Below are 22,023 nucleotides of genomic sequence, written 5' to 3'. Positions count from 1 at the left end.
TTTCCCTACATAGGCTGGCTTACTGAAAGTATAGACATCCATAAGACATGCATGTGTAACACATACATACAGTTTGTTTTACCATAAATAATGAAAAACTTAAGGACAAGAAACACACCTTTGGTTTGGAACAGAAGCTTGTTCTGGATCCATCCCTACAAGGCGAGTTGGAAAACTGCAACCATCACCCAAACTGCATAATGAAGAATAGTAATTATTTGAATCACATAAATTAATTAAAGTGGTCAAACTGAATAATTCGTAGGTTTCTAGTTTAGACTGTTTATATCTCCAATGAAGATGTTAGTCCTTTATGTATATATTTAAAACAATGTCTTTCTTGCTTATGAAGATCATGATGCCTAGTTAGTACCTTAATTGTAGCTAATCAATCATTTGGATAATTGACCTTTTCTCCTTTCTTTTCTTTCGTGCCTGGGATATTTTTTGCTTAAAGTTAGTGTTCTACCACTTGAGCCACAGTTCCACTTCTAGCTTTTTAGTGGTTAGTCAGAGATAAGAGTTTCATGGACTCTCCTGTCTAGACTGGCTTCCAACTGCAATCCTCGGATTTCAAGCTTCCTGAGTAGCTAGGATTATAGGCGTGAGGCCACCAGCACCTGGCTTGATAACTGATCTATTGTTTCACAGCCATTTAAGATATCTTTTAGGCTAAAACTGAAATATAAGATACAAATTCTACCTATTTATCCATTCTACAACATTAACTACACAAAATATCTAATGGTTCAGTTCTTACCTGGGACACACAAGGCCCTAGGTTGGTTTGGTTCTCCAACACTGTGACACAAACAGCTACATAATGCCTATGATGTTCTTAGAAATATTTTGAGAACAAAGGATGCACCAATGAATAAAAGAGAACCTCTGTCCTAAAGAAACTTCTAATCTTTAAAAAAGACAAAGAGTATCTTTCACTTCTAACCAAGACTAAATAACTATAAACTTGACATGTCATCATAGTCAAAAAGAGCCCAGTATACAAAAATGATGGATTTCAAAATAGGAAGCAGAGGACAATAGTCTCAGAGAGAAAAAAATGAAATACAACAAGTGCTCCCAGCCTTTTGGCAGGACCGCAGCAACAAGAGGGCAATTCAAGCCAAGACAAGCAGTTTGTATGAAGTAAGGTTTCAGACACGGAGCTTTGAGGTTTGAACCTACTATATAAAGTGAGAAAAGGAAAATATGCAGGCTCAAGCCTGTAATCCTAGCTACTTGGGAGATGGAGATCAAGAGATCATGGTTGGAGTTCAGCCTGGGGAGGAGGGTGTGAGGGGAAGACTCTGAGACTCCGTATCTCAACCGATGGTTGGGGTAGAGTGGTGCGTGCCTTTTATCCCAGCTACAGAAGCAGCACAATGGCTGGGTACTCTGGTGTGCTCCCGTCATCCCAGCGAAGTGGGCTAGCACAAAAATGAAGACTGACGTCGAAGATGCCTTGGACATAAAGCAAAGACCCTATCTCAAAAATAACCAATGTAAAAAGTGTCTGGTAAAGTAGCTTAAGTGCTAGAGTACCTATCTAACAAGTGTAACTCCTGAGTTCAATCTCCAGTACGGGGTGGAGGGTGAGGGGGAGTAAGGGAAGGGAGGAGGGAGAAAAGGCTGGAAGGAGGGAGAAAGGAAAGATTAGTCAGTAAGTATTGGGAAAGTGTTCAATGGTAGAACAAACTCAACATGAGATAGGGAGAGAAGGGAGAGGAGAGGAGAAGGGAGATGAGAGGAGAAGGGAGAGGGAAGGGAGGTAGGAAGAGAAAGGCAGGCAGAGAAAAGGCTATAGAAGTCTTGGAAGGAAGGGAGGGAGGGAAGAGAAGAAAGTGGGAGGGAAGAAAAAGAAGGAGAAAATGATTATAGAAATCTACACAGTGCAGGGGCTGGGAAGGTGGCTCAGTGGTAGAGCGCTTGCCTTGCATGCATGAGGCCCTGGGTTCGCTTCCTCAGCACCACATAAGCAAAATGTAAAAAGCCGGAAGTGGCGCTGTGGCTCAGGTAGTAGGGCACTAGCCTTGAACTGAAGAGCTGAGGGACAGCGCCCAGGTCCAGAGTTCAGGCCCCACGACCAGACCCCCCCCCAAAAAAACAAATAAATCTACACAATGCAGTCCTTGTTTTGTTTTTTGTTTTTTTTGGCCAGTCCTGGGGCTTGAACTCAGAGCCTGAGTTCCTGAGCTTCTTTTGCTCAAGGCTAGCACTCTACTACTTGAGCCACAGTGCCACTTCTGGCTTTTTCTGTTTATATGGTACTGAGGAATTGAACCCAGAGCTTCATGTATCATGGCAAGCACTCTACCACTAAGCCACATTCCCAGCCCCAGTACTTGTATTTTGATCATATAATACAGGTGAATCAGGAAAAAAAGGATGGCTGGGTAATGAAAGTTGAACAAATTTAGAGTTCTCGTAGCACTGAGAGGCACCTAAATTTCAACAGTCAGAAAGGAGAGATTTGAAAGGATAGTTTAAAAAGCTGAACTTTTAACTACATGACTAAATTAAGCCCTAGAAAAAAAATGCTACATAATAAAGCTTAAAACCCACCTAAAAAGACCAAGCTGGAGCGTAAGTAATAGCTGTTCAAACAAAGAGTGAATTCTTTAAGTGTAGACAATAAAATCTAGGCAACTAAGCTAAGTACTAGTAGACATGTCCATTATCCAGTCAGAAGTTACTGACATGGAAGGTAGCAGAAAATGTGATCCACAGCTAAGGAAAAACAAAACTACCAGAAAGAAAAGAGTTTAAAGTGAATTGGAGCAGGAAAAGTCTGTGAGACTTATCTCCAATTACCTGCCAAAAGTGGAGCTGTGGCAGTAAGGCTGCTACACTACACACACAAATACAAAATCAAATTTCATGAAAGTCATGATAAGCAGAAAGTTTTAAAAGCAGCCGAGAAAAGACACATTACATATGAAAATAGGTGTGCCCACAAACTTCTCAGGGAAAAAATATAAGCCAGAGATAGGGAAGTAATGTCTAGAATCCTATACAAGCAAAAAAGTCCTTCAAAAGTGAGGGCCAAATGAGGCCTTTTTAGACAAAAAGTTGGCAATTAGATTAAGGAAAACTCCACAATTCTTTGCCAAGACTGGCACATCACGTTCAAATATTTTTTTCTTTCTCTAAAATAACTGAGATAAGACAGACTTAGATGGCTGGAATTGAAGCATAAAAGGAAACATATTCTTTTATACCTGAGCTAAAATTCCTTTATGAATTAACTACTCTGTAAGAAAAAAAAGATACACAGTTCTTTTATGTTCGTGGAGGAGAGGCAGTACTGGGGATTGAATGTGGGGCCTTGTGCTTGCTAGGCAGGCACCATTCTACCAACCCCGTGTACTCTTCTATGATAAATTCTTCTTCTTTTTTTTTTTTTGTGGGTTGTGGGGCTTGAACTCTGGGCCTGGGCACTGTCCCTGAGCTCTTCAGCTCAAGATGAGCACCCTACCCCTTGAGTGACAGCACCACTTCTGGTTTTCTGCTGGTTAATTGGAAATAAGAGTCTCAGGACTTTCCTGCCTGGGCTGGCTTTGAACCATGATCCACAGATCTCAGCCTCCTGAGTAGCTAGGATTATAGGCATGAGCCACCAGCACCCAGCTTGATAGATTCTTTGAAGCTACAACCAATAGGAATACACTTTAGTGATGTTTTTTCACTTCAAATTTTCATTGACAGAAACAAAAGAAAGTTTTTAGCTGGCCACCTGTGGCTCATATCAGTAATCCTCACTACTCAGGAAGGCTGAGATCAGGGAGGATCATGGTTTGAGGCGAGTTGGGACAGCAAAGTCCAAAAAAATAACCAGCAAAAAAGCTGGGCTAGAGGCATGGCTGAAGAGATAAGAGTGCCGGCTGAGCAAGCAAGCCAAGAATGCACAAGGCCCCAATTTGAAGCCGTGGTACTGCCAACGAAACAAAAATTTTTTTAAATGGATTATATTTTATGAATCATCTTTATGATTGCTCAATGATGATATGCTCAAACTCTCATTTAACATATCTAAAAAATATTTTTAAAAAGGAACACTAAAGATATGTTCATGATACTCAGAATTTTCATTTGAAAGGCCCACAGAACTGTCACAGGTGTGGTGGCTCTCACCTGTAACCTCAGCTACTTGGGAGGTGGAGATTGGGAGAATGGTGGCACAAGGCCAGCCTGGGCAAGCACTGTGGTGCACATCTGTAATCAGAACTATGCAGAGGCATAGAGAGGAGGATTGCAGTCCAGGCCAGTCTAAGCAAAAAATGGGAGCTCTTATCTGAAAAATAAAGTAAAAAGGGTTCAGGGCATCGCTCAAATGGTAGAGTGCTGGCCTAGCAAGGGAGAGGCCCCAAGTTCAAATACCAGTACTTCCAACCCCACTCCCACCCCCACAAAAAAAACCCAAAACATTTGTCATTGTCTCTGAATATTAAGACATTTAACTCAATATAGAAACCACCACATATTCCATTCATTTCTTAGACCTACATTTTAAAAATTACCTTGAAAATACTGGAAGTAGCCAATATTTCTTTTCATCACCAAATACTTGTCTCCAATTTTTACCATATCCAAGAGAGAAACCATTTCCATCAGTTCCATATGAAAATGTAGGTGAACGGAATGATTCTGTTTCAAAACAACAAAAAAGAATATACATATATACATATACGTATATAGTCACACACATGTGCATATATATATGTAGGTATACATAACCAATCTATTTAAAAATAAAGGATGGAAGCCAGGCACTGGTAGCTCATGCCTGTAATCCTAGATACTCATGAGGCTGAGATCTGAGAATCGAGGTTCAAAGCCAGCCAGGCAGAAAGTCCATGAGACTCTTTTCTCCAATTAACCACTCAGAAAACCAGAAGTGGTGCTGTGGCTCAAGTGGTAGAGCGCTAGCCTTGAGCTGAAGAGCTGAGGGACCGTACCCAGACCAAGAATTCAAGCCCCAAACCAAAAAAACCCAACAAAAACCAAAGCAAAAATAAAGGATGGAAAATATTAATTTGCTGCTCGCTTATATTTTTCACATGAAAAGCTAGAATATAATTTAAAATGACTAGTAGTTTTACAACACTCAAAAATAACTAGAAATGGTAAGACATCTGTGGTGGCAGATATAACAATTACTCAGAGCTGACACATGGGTATGTAAGTATATTGAAATGTCACACTGTGTCCAATAAATAGACACAATTACTATGTATCAATTTTTTTTTTGCCAGTCCTGGAGATTGAACTCATGGCCTGGGCACTGTCCTTCAGCATCTATCTCTGTGCTCAAGTTTTGCGATCTACCACTTGAGCCACAGCGCCACTTCGGCTTTTTCTGTTCATATGGTACTGGGAAATCAAACCCAGGGCTTCATGCATGCTAGTCAAGCACTCTACCACTAAGCCACATTCTCAGCCCCTAAAAATGTTATTTAAAAAACAGATTTCTGAAACTAATTTGGGAAAAAGTATATTTTTTATCTTATCAACCATCTAAAATAACATACCAAAATAACTATTTAATATTACTGAAAATCAAATAAAGTATGTATAACGATTACTACTTGGTTCTCTCTCTCCCTCTCTTTTTGTTTGCCAGTCCTGGGCTTGAAGTCAGGGCCTAGGTACTGTCTCTGTGCTTTTTTAAAAATTTTAAATAATTTTTATTGAAATTGATTGTATAAATTTCACAGTATTGTGAGATAGTGATACTTAAAGTCACAAACACATTTTAACCTTCACAAGACAAACTGTCACTATCATGGTCTATAAAGTTTGTGAATTCTATAAGCTTTGACAATAAACTATTTCTTCCAAATCAGGTGACATGCACATCTCTTTCCTTTTGCTTAGAGTAAGATGCTTCCTCTTTCCCTCTCATTCCCTCTTTCCCATCTCTGCCCTTGTGCTTCTTTTGTTCAAGGCTAGTGCTCTACCATTTGTGCCACAGCTCCACTGCTGTTTTTTTTGTTTGTTTGGTAGTTTATTGGAGATAAAAGAGTCTCAAGGAGACCACATGGGCTGGCTTTCAACCATGATCCTCAGATTTCAAACTCCTGAGTAGCTAGGATTACAAATGTGAGTCACTGGCTCACTTTTTTTTTTTTTTTTTGGTCTGTCCTGGGGCTTGAACTCTGGGCCTGGGCGCTGTCCCTCAGCTCTTCAGCTCAAGGCTAGCGCTCTACCACTTGAGCCACAGCACCACTTCTGGTTTTCTGAATGGTTAATTGGAGATAAGAGTCTCACAGACTTTCTTCCCAGGCTGGCTTTGAACCAACATCCTTAGATCTCAGTCTCATGAGTAGCTAGCATTACAGGTGTGAGCCACCGGTGCCCAGCTGGCTCACAGTTTTTCTATTAAAGATATTCTCTTTTAGGCAGGTGCCGGTGTCTCATGCCTGTAATCCTAGCTACTTGGGAAGCAGCAAATGGGCCAGGCAGAAAAGTTCAAAAGACTCCTTAAGTGAAAGCTAGGAACAGCCGCTCCTGTCATCCTAAAATATTGGGAGGCTGAGATTGGGAGGATTGTAATTCCAGGCCAGCTCAGGTAGAAAATTCCATAAGAGGGAGGGGTGGAAGAAAAAAAAAAAAGAAAATTCCATAAGACTCCATCTCAATGGGCAGAAGGTGAGTGTGGTGGCATGCTCCTGTAATCCCAGATAGGATGGGAAGCCTAAAATAGCTGTTATGGTCTTAGGTTTACTTAGATGGGAAGCAAGATCCTATTAAATAACCAGTGCAAAAAAAAAGCCAGCACAGCTGGCTGGCAAACACAAGTCTCTGAGTTCAAACCCTCGTACTGTCTCCCCCTGCACACAAAAAGAAAAAGATATTCTAACTCTTTCAGCTTCACTCACTATGAACTTCCTATATGTCTGGTAGTACTAGGTATTTGGGATCCAAATAAAAATTTTTATGATATTCCTACCCAAGAACCTACTTTCTAGTAAAATTACATGGGCTAAGTGGTTCCCTGAGAGTACAGAGATCTGAGGACCTATGTTTGCCCGAACAGGTTCAAGACACCTATGTATGCCTTAGGGCTGTTGGTGGTGGTAGTGGAGGAAGTGACACATTTTGATCAGTGATTGGTGCTGGTGACTAACTCCTGTAATCCTAGCTACTCATGAGGCTGAGATCTGAGATCGTGATTTGAAGCCAACCCAAGCAGGGAGGGAGGGGGGGGGGGAGAGAGAGAGAGAGAGAGAGAGAGAGAGAGAGAGAGAGAGAGAGAGAGAGAGAGAGAGAGAGAGAGAGAGAGAGAGAGGACAGTTCCCAGGCCCTGAGTTTAAAATCCCATGACCAAGAACAACAAAAAAGTGATTATATAGGCCAGTATCTTGCTATCAGTTGTCAAATGATACACAGTGAGTTCTAGAAAGAGATACAGGGTTCACAAGAAATGTGTTCCTTTAGAACCAGAATGCACTCAGCTTGTTTTATAAGCTAATGTTAAGATGAAGCCAGGACCTCAGAAGAGATTGACAACATAGGAAAGCAAAGTGAAAACTGTAGGAAAGGATCTCAGAAGAGATGGGACGGTACATAGAAGAATTCTAAGATGAATCCTAAAGGACACTGTTCATCAGAAGTTAAGAGTGAAGGTCACAGGAACAGGAGAAAAAGAACAATGTAAAGAGAAAAAGATGAGAGCCTAGTTGTGACTTCTTTTAGGTAAGGAATGGAGAAAAAGATGCAAGTCTACTTTTATGCTGTAGGAAACAGATGAAGAGGAGGACCAGTACCCCATGACTCACAGCAGAACAGTGAACCTTCAATCTGTAGTTTTAACAATCTCAATGGAAGTAAGGAATTCTGGGAGAAAATTTAGTGGTAGAATATTTACGGGTGATATTCAAAAACTATCAAAAGCTCTAGAATGGACAGGATGAGAAATGAAAGCAGAAGAGAAGGAAAAAACCTAGGAGGTTGCTATCCTTGAGCAAAAAGAACAACAACAACAACAAAAACTCAGGAACAGCACCAAGGCCATGAGAGCAATCAAGCCCCACCAGCCAAAAAAAAAAAAATCATTTCCAGAGGCTCTGAGTTCTAAGTCGATCAATATGTTATGGGAATGAGTGGCCACCAGAATCAAAGGGGCTGATTTGCTCTTTTGAAATAATGAAATTATCATTTGAAATAATGGCATTAGTTTGACTACAGAAACTTATTAAATTATGAGAAAATGACCTCATGGTAGGTAGGTGACAGTTATAAAGAACGGCAGAAGTGATAGAAGAAAACCCTGGTTGTAGCAGTGGAGAAACAGCCACAGACCATGGTGTAAGAGGTGAGGCTGTAACGAAAGTGGTGAACTGTTTGTCAAAGTGTGCAAACCATTAAAAGGCCATGGAATAAACTTAAGTGTGGATTTCAAACTAGACTACAAAATACCCAAGTTCATTTCAAATAGCTGAGATTAATTTTCTAATTAAGTGTGCTGTTATTGGATAGTAGTGAAGCCTATTTATTTTTAATGTAATTTGTTTGTGTGTGTGTTTGTGCGTGTGCACACATGCGTATGCACTGGTAGACGCTTGAATTCAGGGCTGATGCACTGTCCCTAAGTGTTTTTGCTCAGATAGCAGTCTACCAATTCAATTCTAGCTTTTTTGTGGTGAACTGAAGATAAGAGTTTCATGGATTTTCCTATCCAGACTGGCTTTGAACCCATGGTCCTTAGATCTCAGCCTCCTGAGTAGCTAGGATTATAGGTGTGAGCCACAGGTGTCTGGCTTTTCTAGCTTCCTTACCTATTGTTGTCCTATTTTTTCCAACTAGCCAGCAGTGGTAGCTGAAGAGTGAGAGGATGCTGATGAAGAACATTGCAGACACAAAGAACAGGAAAAGTACATGGAATTTCACATGTGGATCTGCCAGCTCATTCTGAGGGGAGAAAAAAGAAGAGTTAACCTGGAGAATATTGAACCTCTACAGTATTATTTATTCCTCAGTTCTGCCCAAAGATGAATTCACCAAAAATCCTCTACAGATGAAGAATACACTAAATTAGAAAAATGTATCCCCAAAGAAACAATTTGCAAAAACAAGGAACTGGTATATTGAAGTGTTTATACATGAAATCAGAAATAGTTGTTTTCTTTTTTAAAAAAGGGCTCTTAAATATTTAAATTTTGTTTCTGTCATATGATGAAAAAATGGATTCATCTACACTTCTGTATATAGTCAAGCTTTCTCCAACATGCAGAATGCACAGGGCTCTGGCTGTCATCTATGCTAACACATTTGCTTCATGACACATTGCATGCTGTGAGCAGCAGAGTTTTGACATATTTACACGTTACTCTCCTGGTACACTCATCTCTATGGCCATATCACCTTAAAGCTATTCGTGCCTTGAACTGCTAAGCCTACCTTGTTCATCCTTGTTGCATTTTCTATAGACACAGCCTTTTAGGTAATTGCCAATTTTGATAAATAAATCTACCACAGGTATTAATGAATGAAAACAGCTCCTCTGCCATTCCTTCTTATGGCTACATGCATTTTAACAGAAGCAAAGTTTTAACCTAGAAGAAATTAGTATCTATTAATAGGAAGAGGAGGAGGAAGCCTTTCAGTGTTAGGTGTTAAAATGAGTCACCTATTCTCTCAGAACAAGAGGCTACCTGGCATGACTTAAAAAGCCTCTGACATACTAAAAGGAAGGTTAGAAGAAGCAGTGTTCTTCCTTGTGGTTGGGCTTTCTTTTTATTTTCTGTACTCTCCAGGCTCCTGAGCTACTACTCAGTTAGGCATTAGGGTATTCGACATAGCTTTTTTTTCTCCCAGAGCAACCACTATATAACTAAAACACATTAAGTGATTCTGCTCCCTCACCATGTTGTGAAGCAAGTTTTTATTACACACATTCACTAAAAATGTCATAGAAATGGTTATGAGAATGTCATGGCAATGATGTTTTACCTTTGGACAATTCTCTGTGGATTTCCTGCGGCAGAGCTTGTGCAAATAGAGACAATATAGTAAGAAACCAATTTTACACAGTTATCCTGAATACGTGGTTTTATAAATCCTGTATGTGTGGAGGAATACTAAGAGATTACTTTCTAAGGGTCATCTAAAACATTTTTACAAAATCCATAAGAAAGCAGACCACTTAGCTCTTCCTGTGGATTTCAGATATCCTCAGTTTTAAAAGCAGAGATTTGTTTTTTTAAAAACAGATTTGCTTTCAGGAGGCTGAGATCTGAGGATCATAGTTCAAAGGCAGCTCAGGCAGACAAACCTGAGAGAAGATCATCTCCAATTAACCACTAAAAGAAGCCAAAAGTGGGGCTGTAGCTCAAGTGGTCTTGAGCACAATAGTTCAAGGACAGTGCCCAGGCCCTGGGTCCAAGCCCCAGGAACAGAACAAAAAGAAAAAACCCAAAACACTGGGAGCTGATGGTTCACACTTCCAGTTTTAGCTGTTCAAAAGGCTGAGATCTAAAGATTATGGTTTGAAGCTAGTCCAGGCAGCAAAGCCTATGAGACTCTTATATCCAATTACTACCCCCCCTGCAAAAAAAAAAAAAAAGCCCAAAGTGGAGCTGTGGCTTAAGTGGAAGAGCAGTAACCTTGAATGAAAAGACTCAGGGAAGCTGGGTGCCAGTGGCTCATGCTTGTAACCCTAGCTACACAGGAGGCTGAGATCTGAGGATCACGGTTCAAAGCCAGCCTGGAAAGTACGTGAGACTTTTTTTTGGGGGGGGGATCCGGTCATGGGGCCTGAACTCTGGGCCTGGGCACTGTCCCTCAGCTCTTCAGCTCAAGGCTAGCGCTCTACCACTTAAGCCACCGCGCCACTTCTGGCTTTTTTTCTTTTTGCTTATGTGGTGCTGAGGAATTGAACCCAGGGCCTCATGCATGCAAGGCAAGCGCTCTACCACTGAGCCACCTTCCCAGCCCAAGACTTTTATCTTCAATAAACTACACAGAAAAAGCACTGTGGCTCATGGTAGAGCACTAGCCTTGAGCACAGAGAGGCTCAGGGACAGAGCCCAGGCCCTAAGTTCAAGATCCAGGACCACGAAGAAACAAACAAGAAAAAGCTCAGGGATAGCACCCAGGCCCTGGATTCAAGTCCTAGGACAGGCACAAAAACAAAATAAAGCAAAAATAAACAAAACTACCAAAACAAACAAAAACAAAACACAGATTTATTTCTAAAAAGAATATGTGCTAGCAAATAAATATTTCTCTGGCTATCTCGTTAGTAGTCCCCCAAGCAGATTTAATTGACTTCATACCACCTGTTTCTGTAGCTATGACCATGTTACTGCTAGAAATTTTCAGCCACACTAACTCTGACCCTTCTCCCACATACTTAGCTTGGCCATCAGAGACCCTTTGTGTATGGCTGAGTGTGTATGTGTATGTGCTAGTCCTGGTACTGACACTCGAACTCAAGGCCTAAGCACGGTCCCTAAGCCTTTTCACTCACAGATAGCATTCTACCACTTGAGTTACAGCTCCACTTCTGGCTTTTTGGTGATAAATTGGAGTCTGATGGACTTTTCCTGCCTGGGCTGGCTTTGAACTGTAATCTTAGATCTTAGCACCCTGAGTAGCTAGGATTACAAATATGAGCCACCAAAACCTGGTTCAAAAGGTAATTTTTAAAAGCATGTCTCTCTATTAGATCTTCCCAAAGGTAATTACAATTTTTAAATACATTACAATTTTTTACAATTACAATTTTTAAATATATTTTTTCCAGTGAAGACATTATACACTTTTATGTTATTTTCCTTTAGAAACATAGTAGCACAATGTATGTATTCATTCTGGGGGGTAGGTGGGGAGCAGTACTGCGGAATGAATTCAGGACTTTGTGTTTGTTAGGCACCCTATCACTAAATCATGTTTCTAGTCCTCTTTTTGTATTCATAGTTTTATGATAGGGTCTCATTTCTCACCCAGGAATGAACCTGGACTCTAATCCTGTTTCCTACCTAGAATGACAGATGTATGCCACCACAGCCATGATCTTGTTGATAGGTCTGGCTATCTTTTTTGCCAGTGCCAGCCTGGAACCACAGTCTTCTCAGTCTCTGAGTAACTAAGATTACAAACCTGAGCCATTGCACCTAACCTACATGTACTCTTTTGGACCTAATTTCTTTCACATAATTCATTACTCCTAGTTACTTGGAAGGCTGAAATCAGAAGGATCATGGTTCAAGGCCAGACTAGGCAGAAAATCTACAAGTCTCTTTCAAAATGGAAGAAACTGTGTGTGGTCATGTACACCGAGGCAGGGCACAAGATCCTACCTCAAAATAATGTAAAAGAAGGGCTAGAGGCATAGCTTTCTGGCAGAGTGCCTGCCTCACCTAAAAAGTGTAAGACTCTGAGTTCAAATCCTAGTACAATGCCCCAACCCCAACAAAAAATAATAATACAACATATCTCAAAGGTCACAACATATTTTTTAAACAGTTGCCTTAGGTTTTTTTTTTTTTTTAAACTATACTGCATTCCTTGGTAATGTATGGCACAAACCACAGATTAACTAGTTCGTCTGTCAAAAACAAACAAACTTTTAGTTATTTGTCATTTTTACAAATGTTAAAAAAAATCTAGACATGAAAAATCTGATGGCTGCCAATAGCTCAAACCTGTAATCCTAGCTACTCAAGAAACTGAGATTTGGAAAATTACAGTTCAAGGTCAGCCAGAGAAGAAAATCGACAAATAACCATAAAAAAAACTGGGCTGCAGACATGGCTCAACTGGCAGACCACTAGACTATTATGGCACCTCCTCAAAAAAAAAAAAGCTCTCTAAGGGGCTGAGGATAACACTTTTATTATAAAACTGTAGTAAGCATCATTCAGCCAAAAAAAGCAATTACTTACTCAAAAACTGGTATATCTTTGTTAGTGTGGCAAACAATTTGGATCACCAAATGAAGCTGTCTCTACTTGTATAATACACACTCTGATTTATACACAGACATGTCTGGAAATGTAACCTTTATCTCTGACTGTTGTGTAAATATCTCAGAGTCTAGTAAAATGAAAATAAAGGTATTCACTTAAAGCAACTCTTTAGGAATATAATATCTTAAAAATGTCTTTAACACATTTTTTAAGACAGGAAATAAAGACTTACCGTCCAAAATTTTATAAAGTATTCTAAAACTGTTGTTGCCACGAAAAGGCAATATAATAGGGAATACAACAAAAACAGCAGGAAAAATTTGTAATTAGAAAATCCCACACAGTTATTCACCCTAGAAGAACAAAGAAAGTCACACTGTCACACAAAGACAGATCACAAATTCACAGAAATAGAAAGCAGAATGGGGGTTGCCAAGGGCTGGTAGGAAGGTTAATAGAGAATTGCTCAATGAAACACAGTTAAAGTTTTACAAGATATTCAGGTTCTGGGGAATGTATAAGTATATAAATATATTTAACTATTGAACCCTATACTTACAGAAATAGTTAAGGTCATATATTTCATGTTTTTTTAACCATAATAAAAAAAGTAAGAAATCAGAAAACATTATTATTTAGTAATGGACCATTTGGGAAAAAAGAGTCAGTCTCATAAATATACAGTTCAGTGGGTGGCTCACACCTAAAGACTGCTTGTTACTCAGGGGACTCAGGATCAAAGTCTGAAGCCAGCCCACGCAGGGAAGTCCATGAGACTCTTATCTCCATTTAACCATCAAAAAGCCAGAGAAGGAAGTGTGGCTTAAGGGGCAGAGCATTAGCCTTAAACACAAAAGTTCAAGGACAGCATTCAGGCCCTGAGTTCAAACCCCTGTACACACACACATACACACACACACACACACACACACGCATGCACACACACGTGCACACACACACACACACACACAGCTTTAGATCCATATGCTACATGTAATTATATCAATTTTATCTATTAAATTGACCTTCCAAACATAACTATGGCAGAGGGGGTTAGGAGTCCATCCCAGTAGAAAGGCTTTTTTAGCCTGTGTGAGGTTCTAGGTTTCATGCTCAGATGTAGAAAAAAAATTAATAATACTTAAGTAAATAACTATAAATTCTCTTCTTTCCAACTCTCCACCCCTTAGGGCATTTTTTCTTTGTAATACATACCACGGGCAGTGATGATCCATTTTAAGAATACATCTAAGAAAAAAATAAGTATAAGAAAATTTAGGCAGAAGTCAATTCTAATTTCTTGTAATTTTTTTCTCCCTTAGAAATTTCCCTTTAAATAATACCATAAGAGAACAAACTCAGAAGCATTAGGTTAGATATAATTTCTGATACTTTTGTAGGTACAAGGTCATAATTATTTAGACTTTTAAACCAGCTGGGCAGATCTACTTCAGTGTACTATATATATGAAATGACATTTTAATAGTCAGCTTTGCGGACAATACTTGCCACATTAGAAAGGTCTACCGTAAAAATTAGTTGAAGGTAGAATGCAATGAAAAGATTCCTATGTTTTAAATATTAACATCATAAAAATATTAGAAGTGAATATTCTTTTTTTTTGGGGGGGGGGTCCGGTCATGGGGCCTGAACTCTGGGCCTGGGCACTGTCCCTCAGCTCTTCAGCTCAAGGCTAGCGCTCTACCACTTGAGCCACAGCACCACTTCCTCCGGCTTTTTTCTTTTTGCTTATGTGGTGCTGAGGAATCGAACCCAGGGCCTCATGCATGCAAGGCAAACGCTCTACCACTGAGCCACCTTCCCAGCCCCTAGAAGTGAATATTCTAAAACATCAACACTGATGGGACTAAAAATGGTTCTTTCCATATTTGCCAATACAAATTTACACTACTTATAAGCAATACTACACCAGCTGGGTGCTGGTGGCTCATGCCTGTAATCCTAACTACTCAGGAGGCTGACATCTGAGGATCACGGTTCAAAGCTGCCTGAGCAGAAAAATCCATGAGACTCTTATCTATAATTAACCATCAGAAAACTAGAAGTGGTGTTGTGGCTCAAGTGTTAGAGTGCTCACCTTGAGCTGAAGAACTCAGAGACAGTGCCCAGGCCCAAACTTCAAGCCCCATGATCAAAAAACAAAAAACAAAAACAAAAACCAAACACCCATATTTGCCTCCTTAATAGTAACTTTACAATTGCATAAAGTTACCTATAAGTCAACTCAAGTAATATATAACAAATGTGAACCTTAAAGCCCTTGTTTACTTCAAGAGCAATGATTAATTGAGGTTCCAAGCAGTTTTTTCTTTGATACACTCACTTTCCCATATATGCCAAAAGGTAAATTATTTTACATTTTTCTAGTTAAAAAAAACTGAAGGAAAACCTCTAAAGTTACTTTATTATCTTTTAGATTTTAATATCAGTATCAGTAGTAAGAACTGAGTCAGGAGCTGGTGGCTCACATCTGTAATTCTAACTGCTCAGAAGGCTGAGATCTGAGGACTGAAGTTCAAATCAATCTAGGTAAGAAAGTCAGTGCCATTCTTATTTTCAATTAGCTGCAAAGAAAAAAGAACCAGAAGTGGAGCTGCGGTTCAAGCACGTGAATGCCAGCCTTGAGCTAAAACCAAAGGGACAGCACTTAGGCTGTATGCAAGCCCCACTGGTAGGACACAATAGTTAAATAAACAAGTAGATACATACATAAAAATAACAGTGGCTCACGCCTGTAATCCTAGCTACTCAAGAGGCTGAGATCTGAGGATCACGGTTCAAAGCCAGCCGGGGCAGGAAAGTCCATGAGACTCTTATCTCCAATAAATCACTAGAAAACTGGAAGTGGCACTGTGGCTCAAGTGGTAGAGCACTCACCTTGAGCTGAAGAGCACAGGGACAGCGCCCAAGCCCAGAGTTAAAGCCCCATTCAAAAAAAAAAGTAAAACAAGCAAACCATCATTAAAGTCTTTTTAATAAAAAATAGTTACCTTTCTGAAGAGGGTTATAATTATTACCTTGTCAATATCATATGAAGTATAAAAACAGAAAGCATATTTAAGGAAAATTCTGTCCACCAGTAGAAAACTTATCAAGATTATTTTTGCATATATTTTGGCTTGCATAACGTTTTTTGCTAGCTATTTATCCACAGCAAATAGGAGAGGACAAAATACTTTTGCTAAATATTTTTCTTCAGTTTGCTTTTTCGTTTAAGCTTATATAGAGCATAAAATGTCAATTTCTCCTCTCTTTTCCCCATCACTGATTTCCAGTGTTGGGCTTAAATGAGAGCAAAGGAGTAACACTTACGTGTCACACGCAGAGCAGTGATGCGCCCGATCAGGTTTAATCAACTGACATTTTTCACAGTATCTGATAGCTACATGAAAGAGGTAAAAGAAGATGCTGAAGGATATACAAATTGAAGTATTTTGATGGTAAGGCTTAATTTTTAAAATAAACAACTGTGGTAAATGGACAGTTAAAAAGTTTTATTAGCACACATTTGTTATACCTGGGGGGGGGCGTCACTGTGACATTTACACACATGTATATAATGTGTTCCAATCAGTCTCACCCCCTCCTCCATCACACTCCCTTACATTACCTACTTCTGAAAACAATTCCAACAATTTTCTTGTTCTATTTTTCTTTTTGTCAGTCATGGACCTTGAACTCAGGGCCTGGGCACTGACCCTGAGCTTTTTTTGCTTAAGACTAGCACTCTGCCACTTTGAGCCAAAGTGCTACTTCTGGTTTTCTGGTGTTTAACTGGCTGGCTTTGAACTGAAATACTCAGAACTCAGCCTCCTGAGTAGTTAGGATTACAGACATAAGCCACCAGCACCTCGCTTTAATTTAACAAAACAAACAACCAAAATGCATTGGGGAAGTTCACAAAACAAAAAGTCATGATAGAAGAGAACCTGAGAAATGTGAACATATTATTAATATGCAGTAAAAATAATGAATGACAAGAGTAAAACATGCTCTGTTCGGGGGACAGGTCCAGCAGGAGGTGGGAGGGGTGAATGAAGACAGTGGGAAAACTTTATACACACATATGAAAACAGAACAATGAAAGCAGTTGAAACGGTTTTAAGAAGGGTGCATGGGAGATAAAGGAGAGCCACAGAGAGTAGGTGGATGGATACATTGTATGTATGTATGGGAATGTCACAATGAGCCTGCCTCCGTACAATTAGGTACACTAATAAAACATCCTAAAAAAATAAATAGATTGTTTTAACTTAGCTATCATATACTTAAAGTACAGGAAATAAAATTTGTTGAAAAGTTTATACATGCCAAGATGTTCACATTTATACCATCTAATTTAATATGTTGCAGGGCACTGGTGGCTCACGTCTGTAATCCTAGCTACTCAGGAGGTTGAGATCTGAGGATCAGAGTTCAAAGCCAGCTTGGGCAGGAAAGTCCATGAAACTCTTATCTCCAATTAACCACTAGAAAACTGGAAGTGGTGCTGTGGCTCGAGCACTTGCCTTGAGCGGAAGAGCTGAGGGATAGTGCCCAAGCCCAGAGTTCAAGCCCCATGACCGACCAAAAAAAATTTTTTTTAATATGTCTACCAAACCAGATATAATGACATTCTGAATTTAGGTATGTATATGTACGTATTAATTATGTATATGATAGTGCTGGGTACTGTCACTGAGTTTTTCGTTGAAGACTAATGCTTTGCACTTGAATCACAGCTGCACTTCCTGTTTTTTGTTTGTTTTTGTCGGTCATGGGGCTTGAACTCTGGGCCTGGATGCTGTCCCTAAGCTTTTCAGCTCAAGGCTAGCACTCTACCACTTGAACCACAGCACCACTTCTGGTTTTCTGGTGGAGATAAAAATCTCACTGAGGTGCCTGTTCCGGCTGGCATTGAACCTCAATCCTCAGAACTCAGCCTCCTGAGTAGCGAGAATTACAGGTGTGAGCCACCAGTGCTCAGCCCGCGAGGGCTGGCTTTGAACCACAATTCTCAGAGCTCAGCCTCCTGAGTAGCTAGGATTACAGGCATGAGCCACCAGTGCCCCGCTTATTCTCATTTTGAAATGAAGAATGAAAGCCTTAGAAAGTTCAAGTAATTTGTACTGTACCCGTAACAGAAAAACTGCACTGTAAAATCTTAGTATTAAGTGCATTTTAAAGTCAATCAGATTATCTCCTAAAATTTGCAGACACTAAAACTTTTCTTTTTTTCTCATTGTGCATGCTAATGTCTTGATTCAGGGCTTTTCCATCACTTGAGATAAGCCTCGAGCCCATAAACTGTCTTTATTCACAAGTTGCCCATCACCCTATTTCCCTCTGGAGCTGAAAAGCCCAGTGGGTTCTTGATTGAAATCTCTTTCTCACATATGGCCCATATGACATTGAACAAGTAACTCAACTTTCTCTGTGTCTAAATAGATTCACCCTGACATGACTGCAGCCACTGGGAGTTATGGGGAGTTATGGCCGCCATGACTGTACCAGAGTAATCCTAGCTGGTTTTCTCTGCATAGCTGCCCACACTCTAGGAGTCGACAAAGTCATTGAAGCAGTATGTTCAGCTTTACATAATGCCTGGTGCCTGATTCTTGACAGAGAATAATCAGGTACTTTCTGGATTAAATGATGTTATTTTGGTCCAAACATGTAGACCCATCGGGGATCCACTTGATCTTCCTGCTAAGCAGGACCGAGTTTCTGTTAGTAAGTCCTTCAATAAACGGCACTTAGTGCTCTTCTGGATCTGTGTTGCCTCTTCTCTCTGGTCACCATGCCTCAGGCTGGTTCTCATACAATGGGACCTTCATGTCCCAGAATAGTGCCTTAGTTTCTTCATATGCAAAATAGGCACTGTGGTACCTACTTCATAGGGGGTTTGTTTTTTGTCTGTTTTTTGTTGCCAGTCCTGAAGCTTGAGCTCAGAGCCTGGGCACTGTCCCTAAGCTTCTTTTACTCAAGGCCAGCAACTCTACCACTTGAGCCATAGTACCACTTCTGGCTTTTTCTGTTTATGTGGTACTGAGGAATCCAACCCAGGGTTTCATACATGATAGGCAAGCATTCTACCTCTAAGTCACATTCTGTTTTAAATGAGTTCATATGTAGGAGCTGGAAAGGTGGCTCAGTGGTAGAATGCTTTCTTCTCATGCATGAGGCCCTGGGTTCGATTCCTGAGCACCCACATAAGCAGAAAAGGCCAAAGTGGCACTGTGGCTCAAGTGGTAGAGTGCTAGCCATTGAGCTGAAGAGCTGAGGGATAGTGTCCAGGCCCAGAGTTCAAGCCCCACGACTGGAAAAAAAAAAAAGAGTTCATATGTAAAACACAACACAGAATAACTCTTAAACTGACATTATTGTCTATTGTTTGAATCAATTAATGAAGTATGTAATATATAATTTAAAACAAATTCCTATACTTAAATGAACAGCTTAGTCACTCACAGATTCCCCTCATCAAAAGGCTAACTCTGAGAAAGGAAAGTGCTGTTTCAGTCATGAACCTCAGTGAAACAAGTGGTACAGAAGCCGGGCGCTGGTGGCTCACACCTGTAATCCTAGCTACTCAGGAGGCTGAGATCTGAGGATCACATTTCAAAGCCAGCCAGGCAGCAAAGTCTGTGACACTCTTATCTCCAATAAACCACCAGAAAACCGGGAGTGGCACTGTGGCTCAAGTGGTAGAGCGCTAAGCCTTGAGCTGAAGAGCTCAGAGAACATGCAGGCCCAGAGTTCAAGTCCCATAGCTGACAAAAAAGTGGTACAGAGGAAAGAGCATGAGTTCAGAGCTAATAAACATGACTTCATGGCTTGGTCTCTGAATATCTGTTTGGGTTAAGTTTCTCCTAACCTTCTCCCTTTCCCTTTCTTCCCTGCTTTCTTTACATTTTGATACAGGGGGTTGAACTCGGAGCCTGCTTGAGCCACACTCTTAGCCTTTTACTTGCAGTTTGCTTTTTGGGTAAGGTATCCTGTTTTTGCCCCAGCTGGCCTCAGACTGTGATTCTCCTCCCTACAGCCTCCAGAAGAACTGGGATTATAGACCTATACCACCACACCTGGAACCTTTTTTTTTTTTTTTTTTTTTGCCAGTCATGGGGCCTGAACTCTGGGCCTGGGCGCTGTCCCTCAGCTCTTCAGCTCAAGGCTAGTGCTCTACCACTTGAGCCACAGCACCACTTCTGGCTTTTTCTGCTTATGTGGTGCTGAGGAATCGAACTCAGGGCCTCATGCATGCAAGGCAAAGCATTCTACCACTGAGCCACCTTCCCAGCCCACCTGGAACCTTTTTATGTTTGACTGCTCCTCATTCTTAGCAAGTTCTGGATTTATTACTCAGTGTTGACACATAATAAACCAATTCAAACCAGAATTTCCAAATGATGGCTTACTAGGAATAATACTTGAAATTTTTAAATATAAAAGGTGAGCTGGGGGAGAATAATAGGTAGAAAATAGAGATTCATATTAAAATGAGCCCCTTACAGTCTTTAACTCCTATTTCCTACAAGAGGAACAAGAAATATTTCTCTCTGCCATTTCTCCTTAACTTCATAATCCTGTTTTACTAAAATAAATCCTGGCTAAAATTTTTTTAAAAAGCAAGCTCCTTGAGAAAATCTGATGAGATAATTACGTATCTATCTATATCTAAAACACCATGAAGAAAAAGAAAATAGTTCATCTTTTTCCAGTAGACATCAATTGTGACCAATTATTGTATATCCACTTAATTGTCAATCCATGTAAATGTATCCTGAGAAATAAACACCATTGGGGGGGAGGGGTATTATCAGGGTCTGAAGTCTGAACCTCAAAACTACTGGGTTGGCTTGTTCTGTTAGTACACTACTACCTCTTTTTTTTGGGGGGGGGGTCCGGTCGTGGGGCCTGAACTCTGGGCCTGGACGCTGTCCCTGAGCTCTTCAGCTCAAGGCTAGCGCTCTACCACTCGAGCATAGTGCCACTTCCAGCTTTTTCTGCTTATGTGGTGTTAAGGAATCAAACCCAGGGCCTCAGGCATGCAAGGCAAGCGCTCTACCACTGAGCCGCCTTCCCAGCCCCAACACTACTACCTCTTGAACCATGCCTTTAGCCCTGCCTTTGAATGGTTATTTTGGAGATGGGGGTCTCACAGACTTCTTTGCCCAGGCTGACTAAAAATCATGATCCTTCAGGTATCAGCTTCCTACCATCAGTGCCAGCAGAAGGAAAGACACTTTGTACCTTTTGAAGCTGACGTGGTATAGATAGGTAAATCTCTTGCTACTCTTCTCAAAATTTCTTGTTGTCTTTCTTGGCTGAATTCCTTTTCATAACGTTCCTTTTCAGAATTGGATAAATGGAACTATAAAAAGAGAAAGATTAAAAATTTAAATCCCATGAGGTGAAGAATCATGCTCAGGAAATGTTTTATTTAGAATAATAATAATAATAATAAAAGAAACACACACAAATATTCTGTTTCATGAAGGTATATTTTATTTTGGTACTAGGAATTGAACTCAGGGCTTCAAGCTTTCCAGGCAAAATGCTCTACCACTTGAGCCAGTCGTTGTTAGTTTAGTTTGTTTTCCAGATAAGGTTTCACTAACCCTGCCCTTGCTGGCCTTGTACTGTAATTCTCCTGTAATTCTCTGTCACTCGAGTAGCTGGGATCACATGTACTACCATATCTGGCTTATTTACACATTTCTAATTTAAAGACAAAAACTACATACAAATTAAAACATACCTGTCCTTCCTACAAATGGTGGCAATGAATATAAACTCCATAAATATACATCGTTACTTTTTGTAGATTAAATTCCTTTATATATATATATATATATATATATATATATATATATATATATATATATATAATAAATTTGTTCTTTAAAAATAGGCTGGAATGCCAGGTACCAGTGGCTCATGTGTGTAATCCTAGCTACTCACAAACTGAATCCTAGCTACTAGCAATTGTGATCTTCAGGTCACAATTTGAACCTAGTTCCTCATAGTTTGAATTATGTTCAGTGATTTTGAATGAAAAACAGACTTTTGTACTAATTCCAAGAACATAATCCAGTTTAGTTCTGGTTTT

General features: G+C 40.1%; 1 protein-coding gene across 5 annotated transcripts in view; it reads right to left on the bottom strand.

Annotated features, from left to right (window-relative positions):
- The window catches only part of Zdhhc20 (zinc finger DHHC-type palmitoyltransferase 20), a 58,264-nt gene that overhangs the window by 8,664 nt on the left and 27,577 nt on the right, over positions 1-22,023 (bottom strand). For 4 of the 5 annotated variants that reach the window (XM_070003124.1, XM_070003123.1, XM_070003120.1 and 1 more), the window contains 8 exons: positions 21,165-21,285; positions 16,245-16,314; positions 14,127-14,159; positions 13,144-13,264; positions 9,952-9,987; positions 8,778-8,910; positions 4,518-4,644; positions 119-193 (listed from right to left, as the gene is read on the bottom strand). In XM_070003124.1, the coding sequence (XP_069859225.1) occupies positions 119-193; positions 4,518-4,644; positions 8,778-8,910; positions 9,952-9,987; positions 13,144-13,264; positions 14,127-14,159; positions 16,245-16,314; positions 21,165-21,285 (716 nt within the window). The remainder of the gene's footprint in view (positions 1-118; positions 194-4,517; positions 4,645-8,777; positions 8,911-9,951; positions 9,988-13,143; positions 13,265-14,126; positions 14,160-16,244; positions 16,315-21,164; positions 21,286-22,023) is intronic. The other variant, XM_070003122.1, reaches the window with a different exon arrangement.

Source organism: Dipodomys merriami, unplaced genomic scaffold, assembly GCF_024711535.1.
Source record: "Dipodomys merriami isolate MVZ:Mamm:240054 unplaced genomic scaffold, mDipMer1.0.p SCAF_6, whole genome shotgun sequence".
NCBI lineage: Eukaryota > Metazoa > Chordata > Mammalia > Rodentia > Heteromyidae > Dipodomys > Dipodomys merriami.
This window is presented reverse-complemented; position numbering and strand designations above follow the sequence as displayed.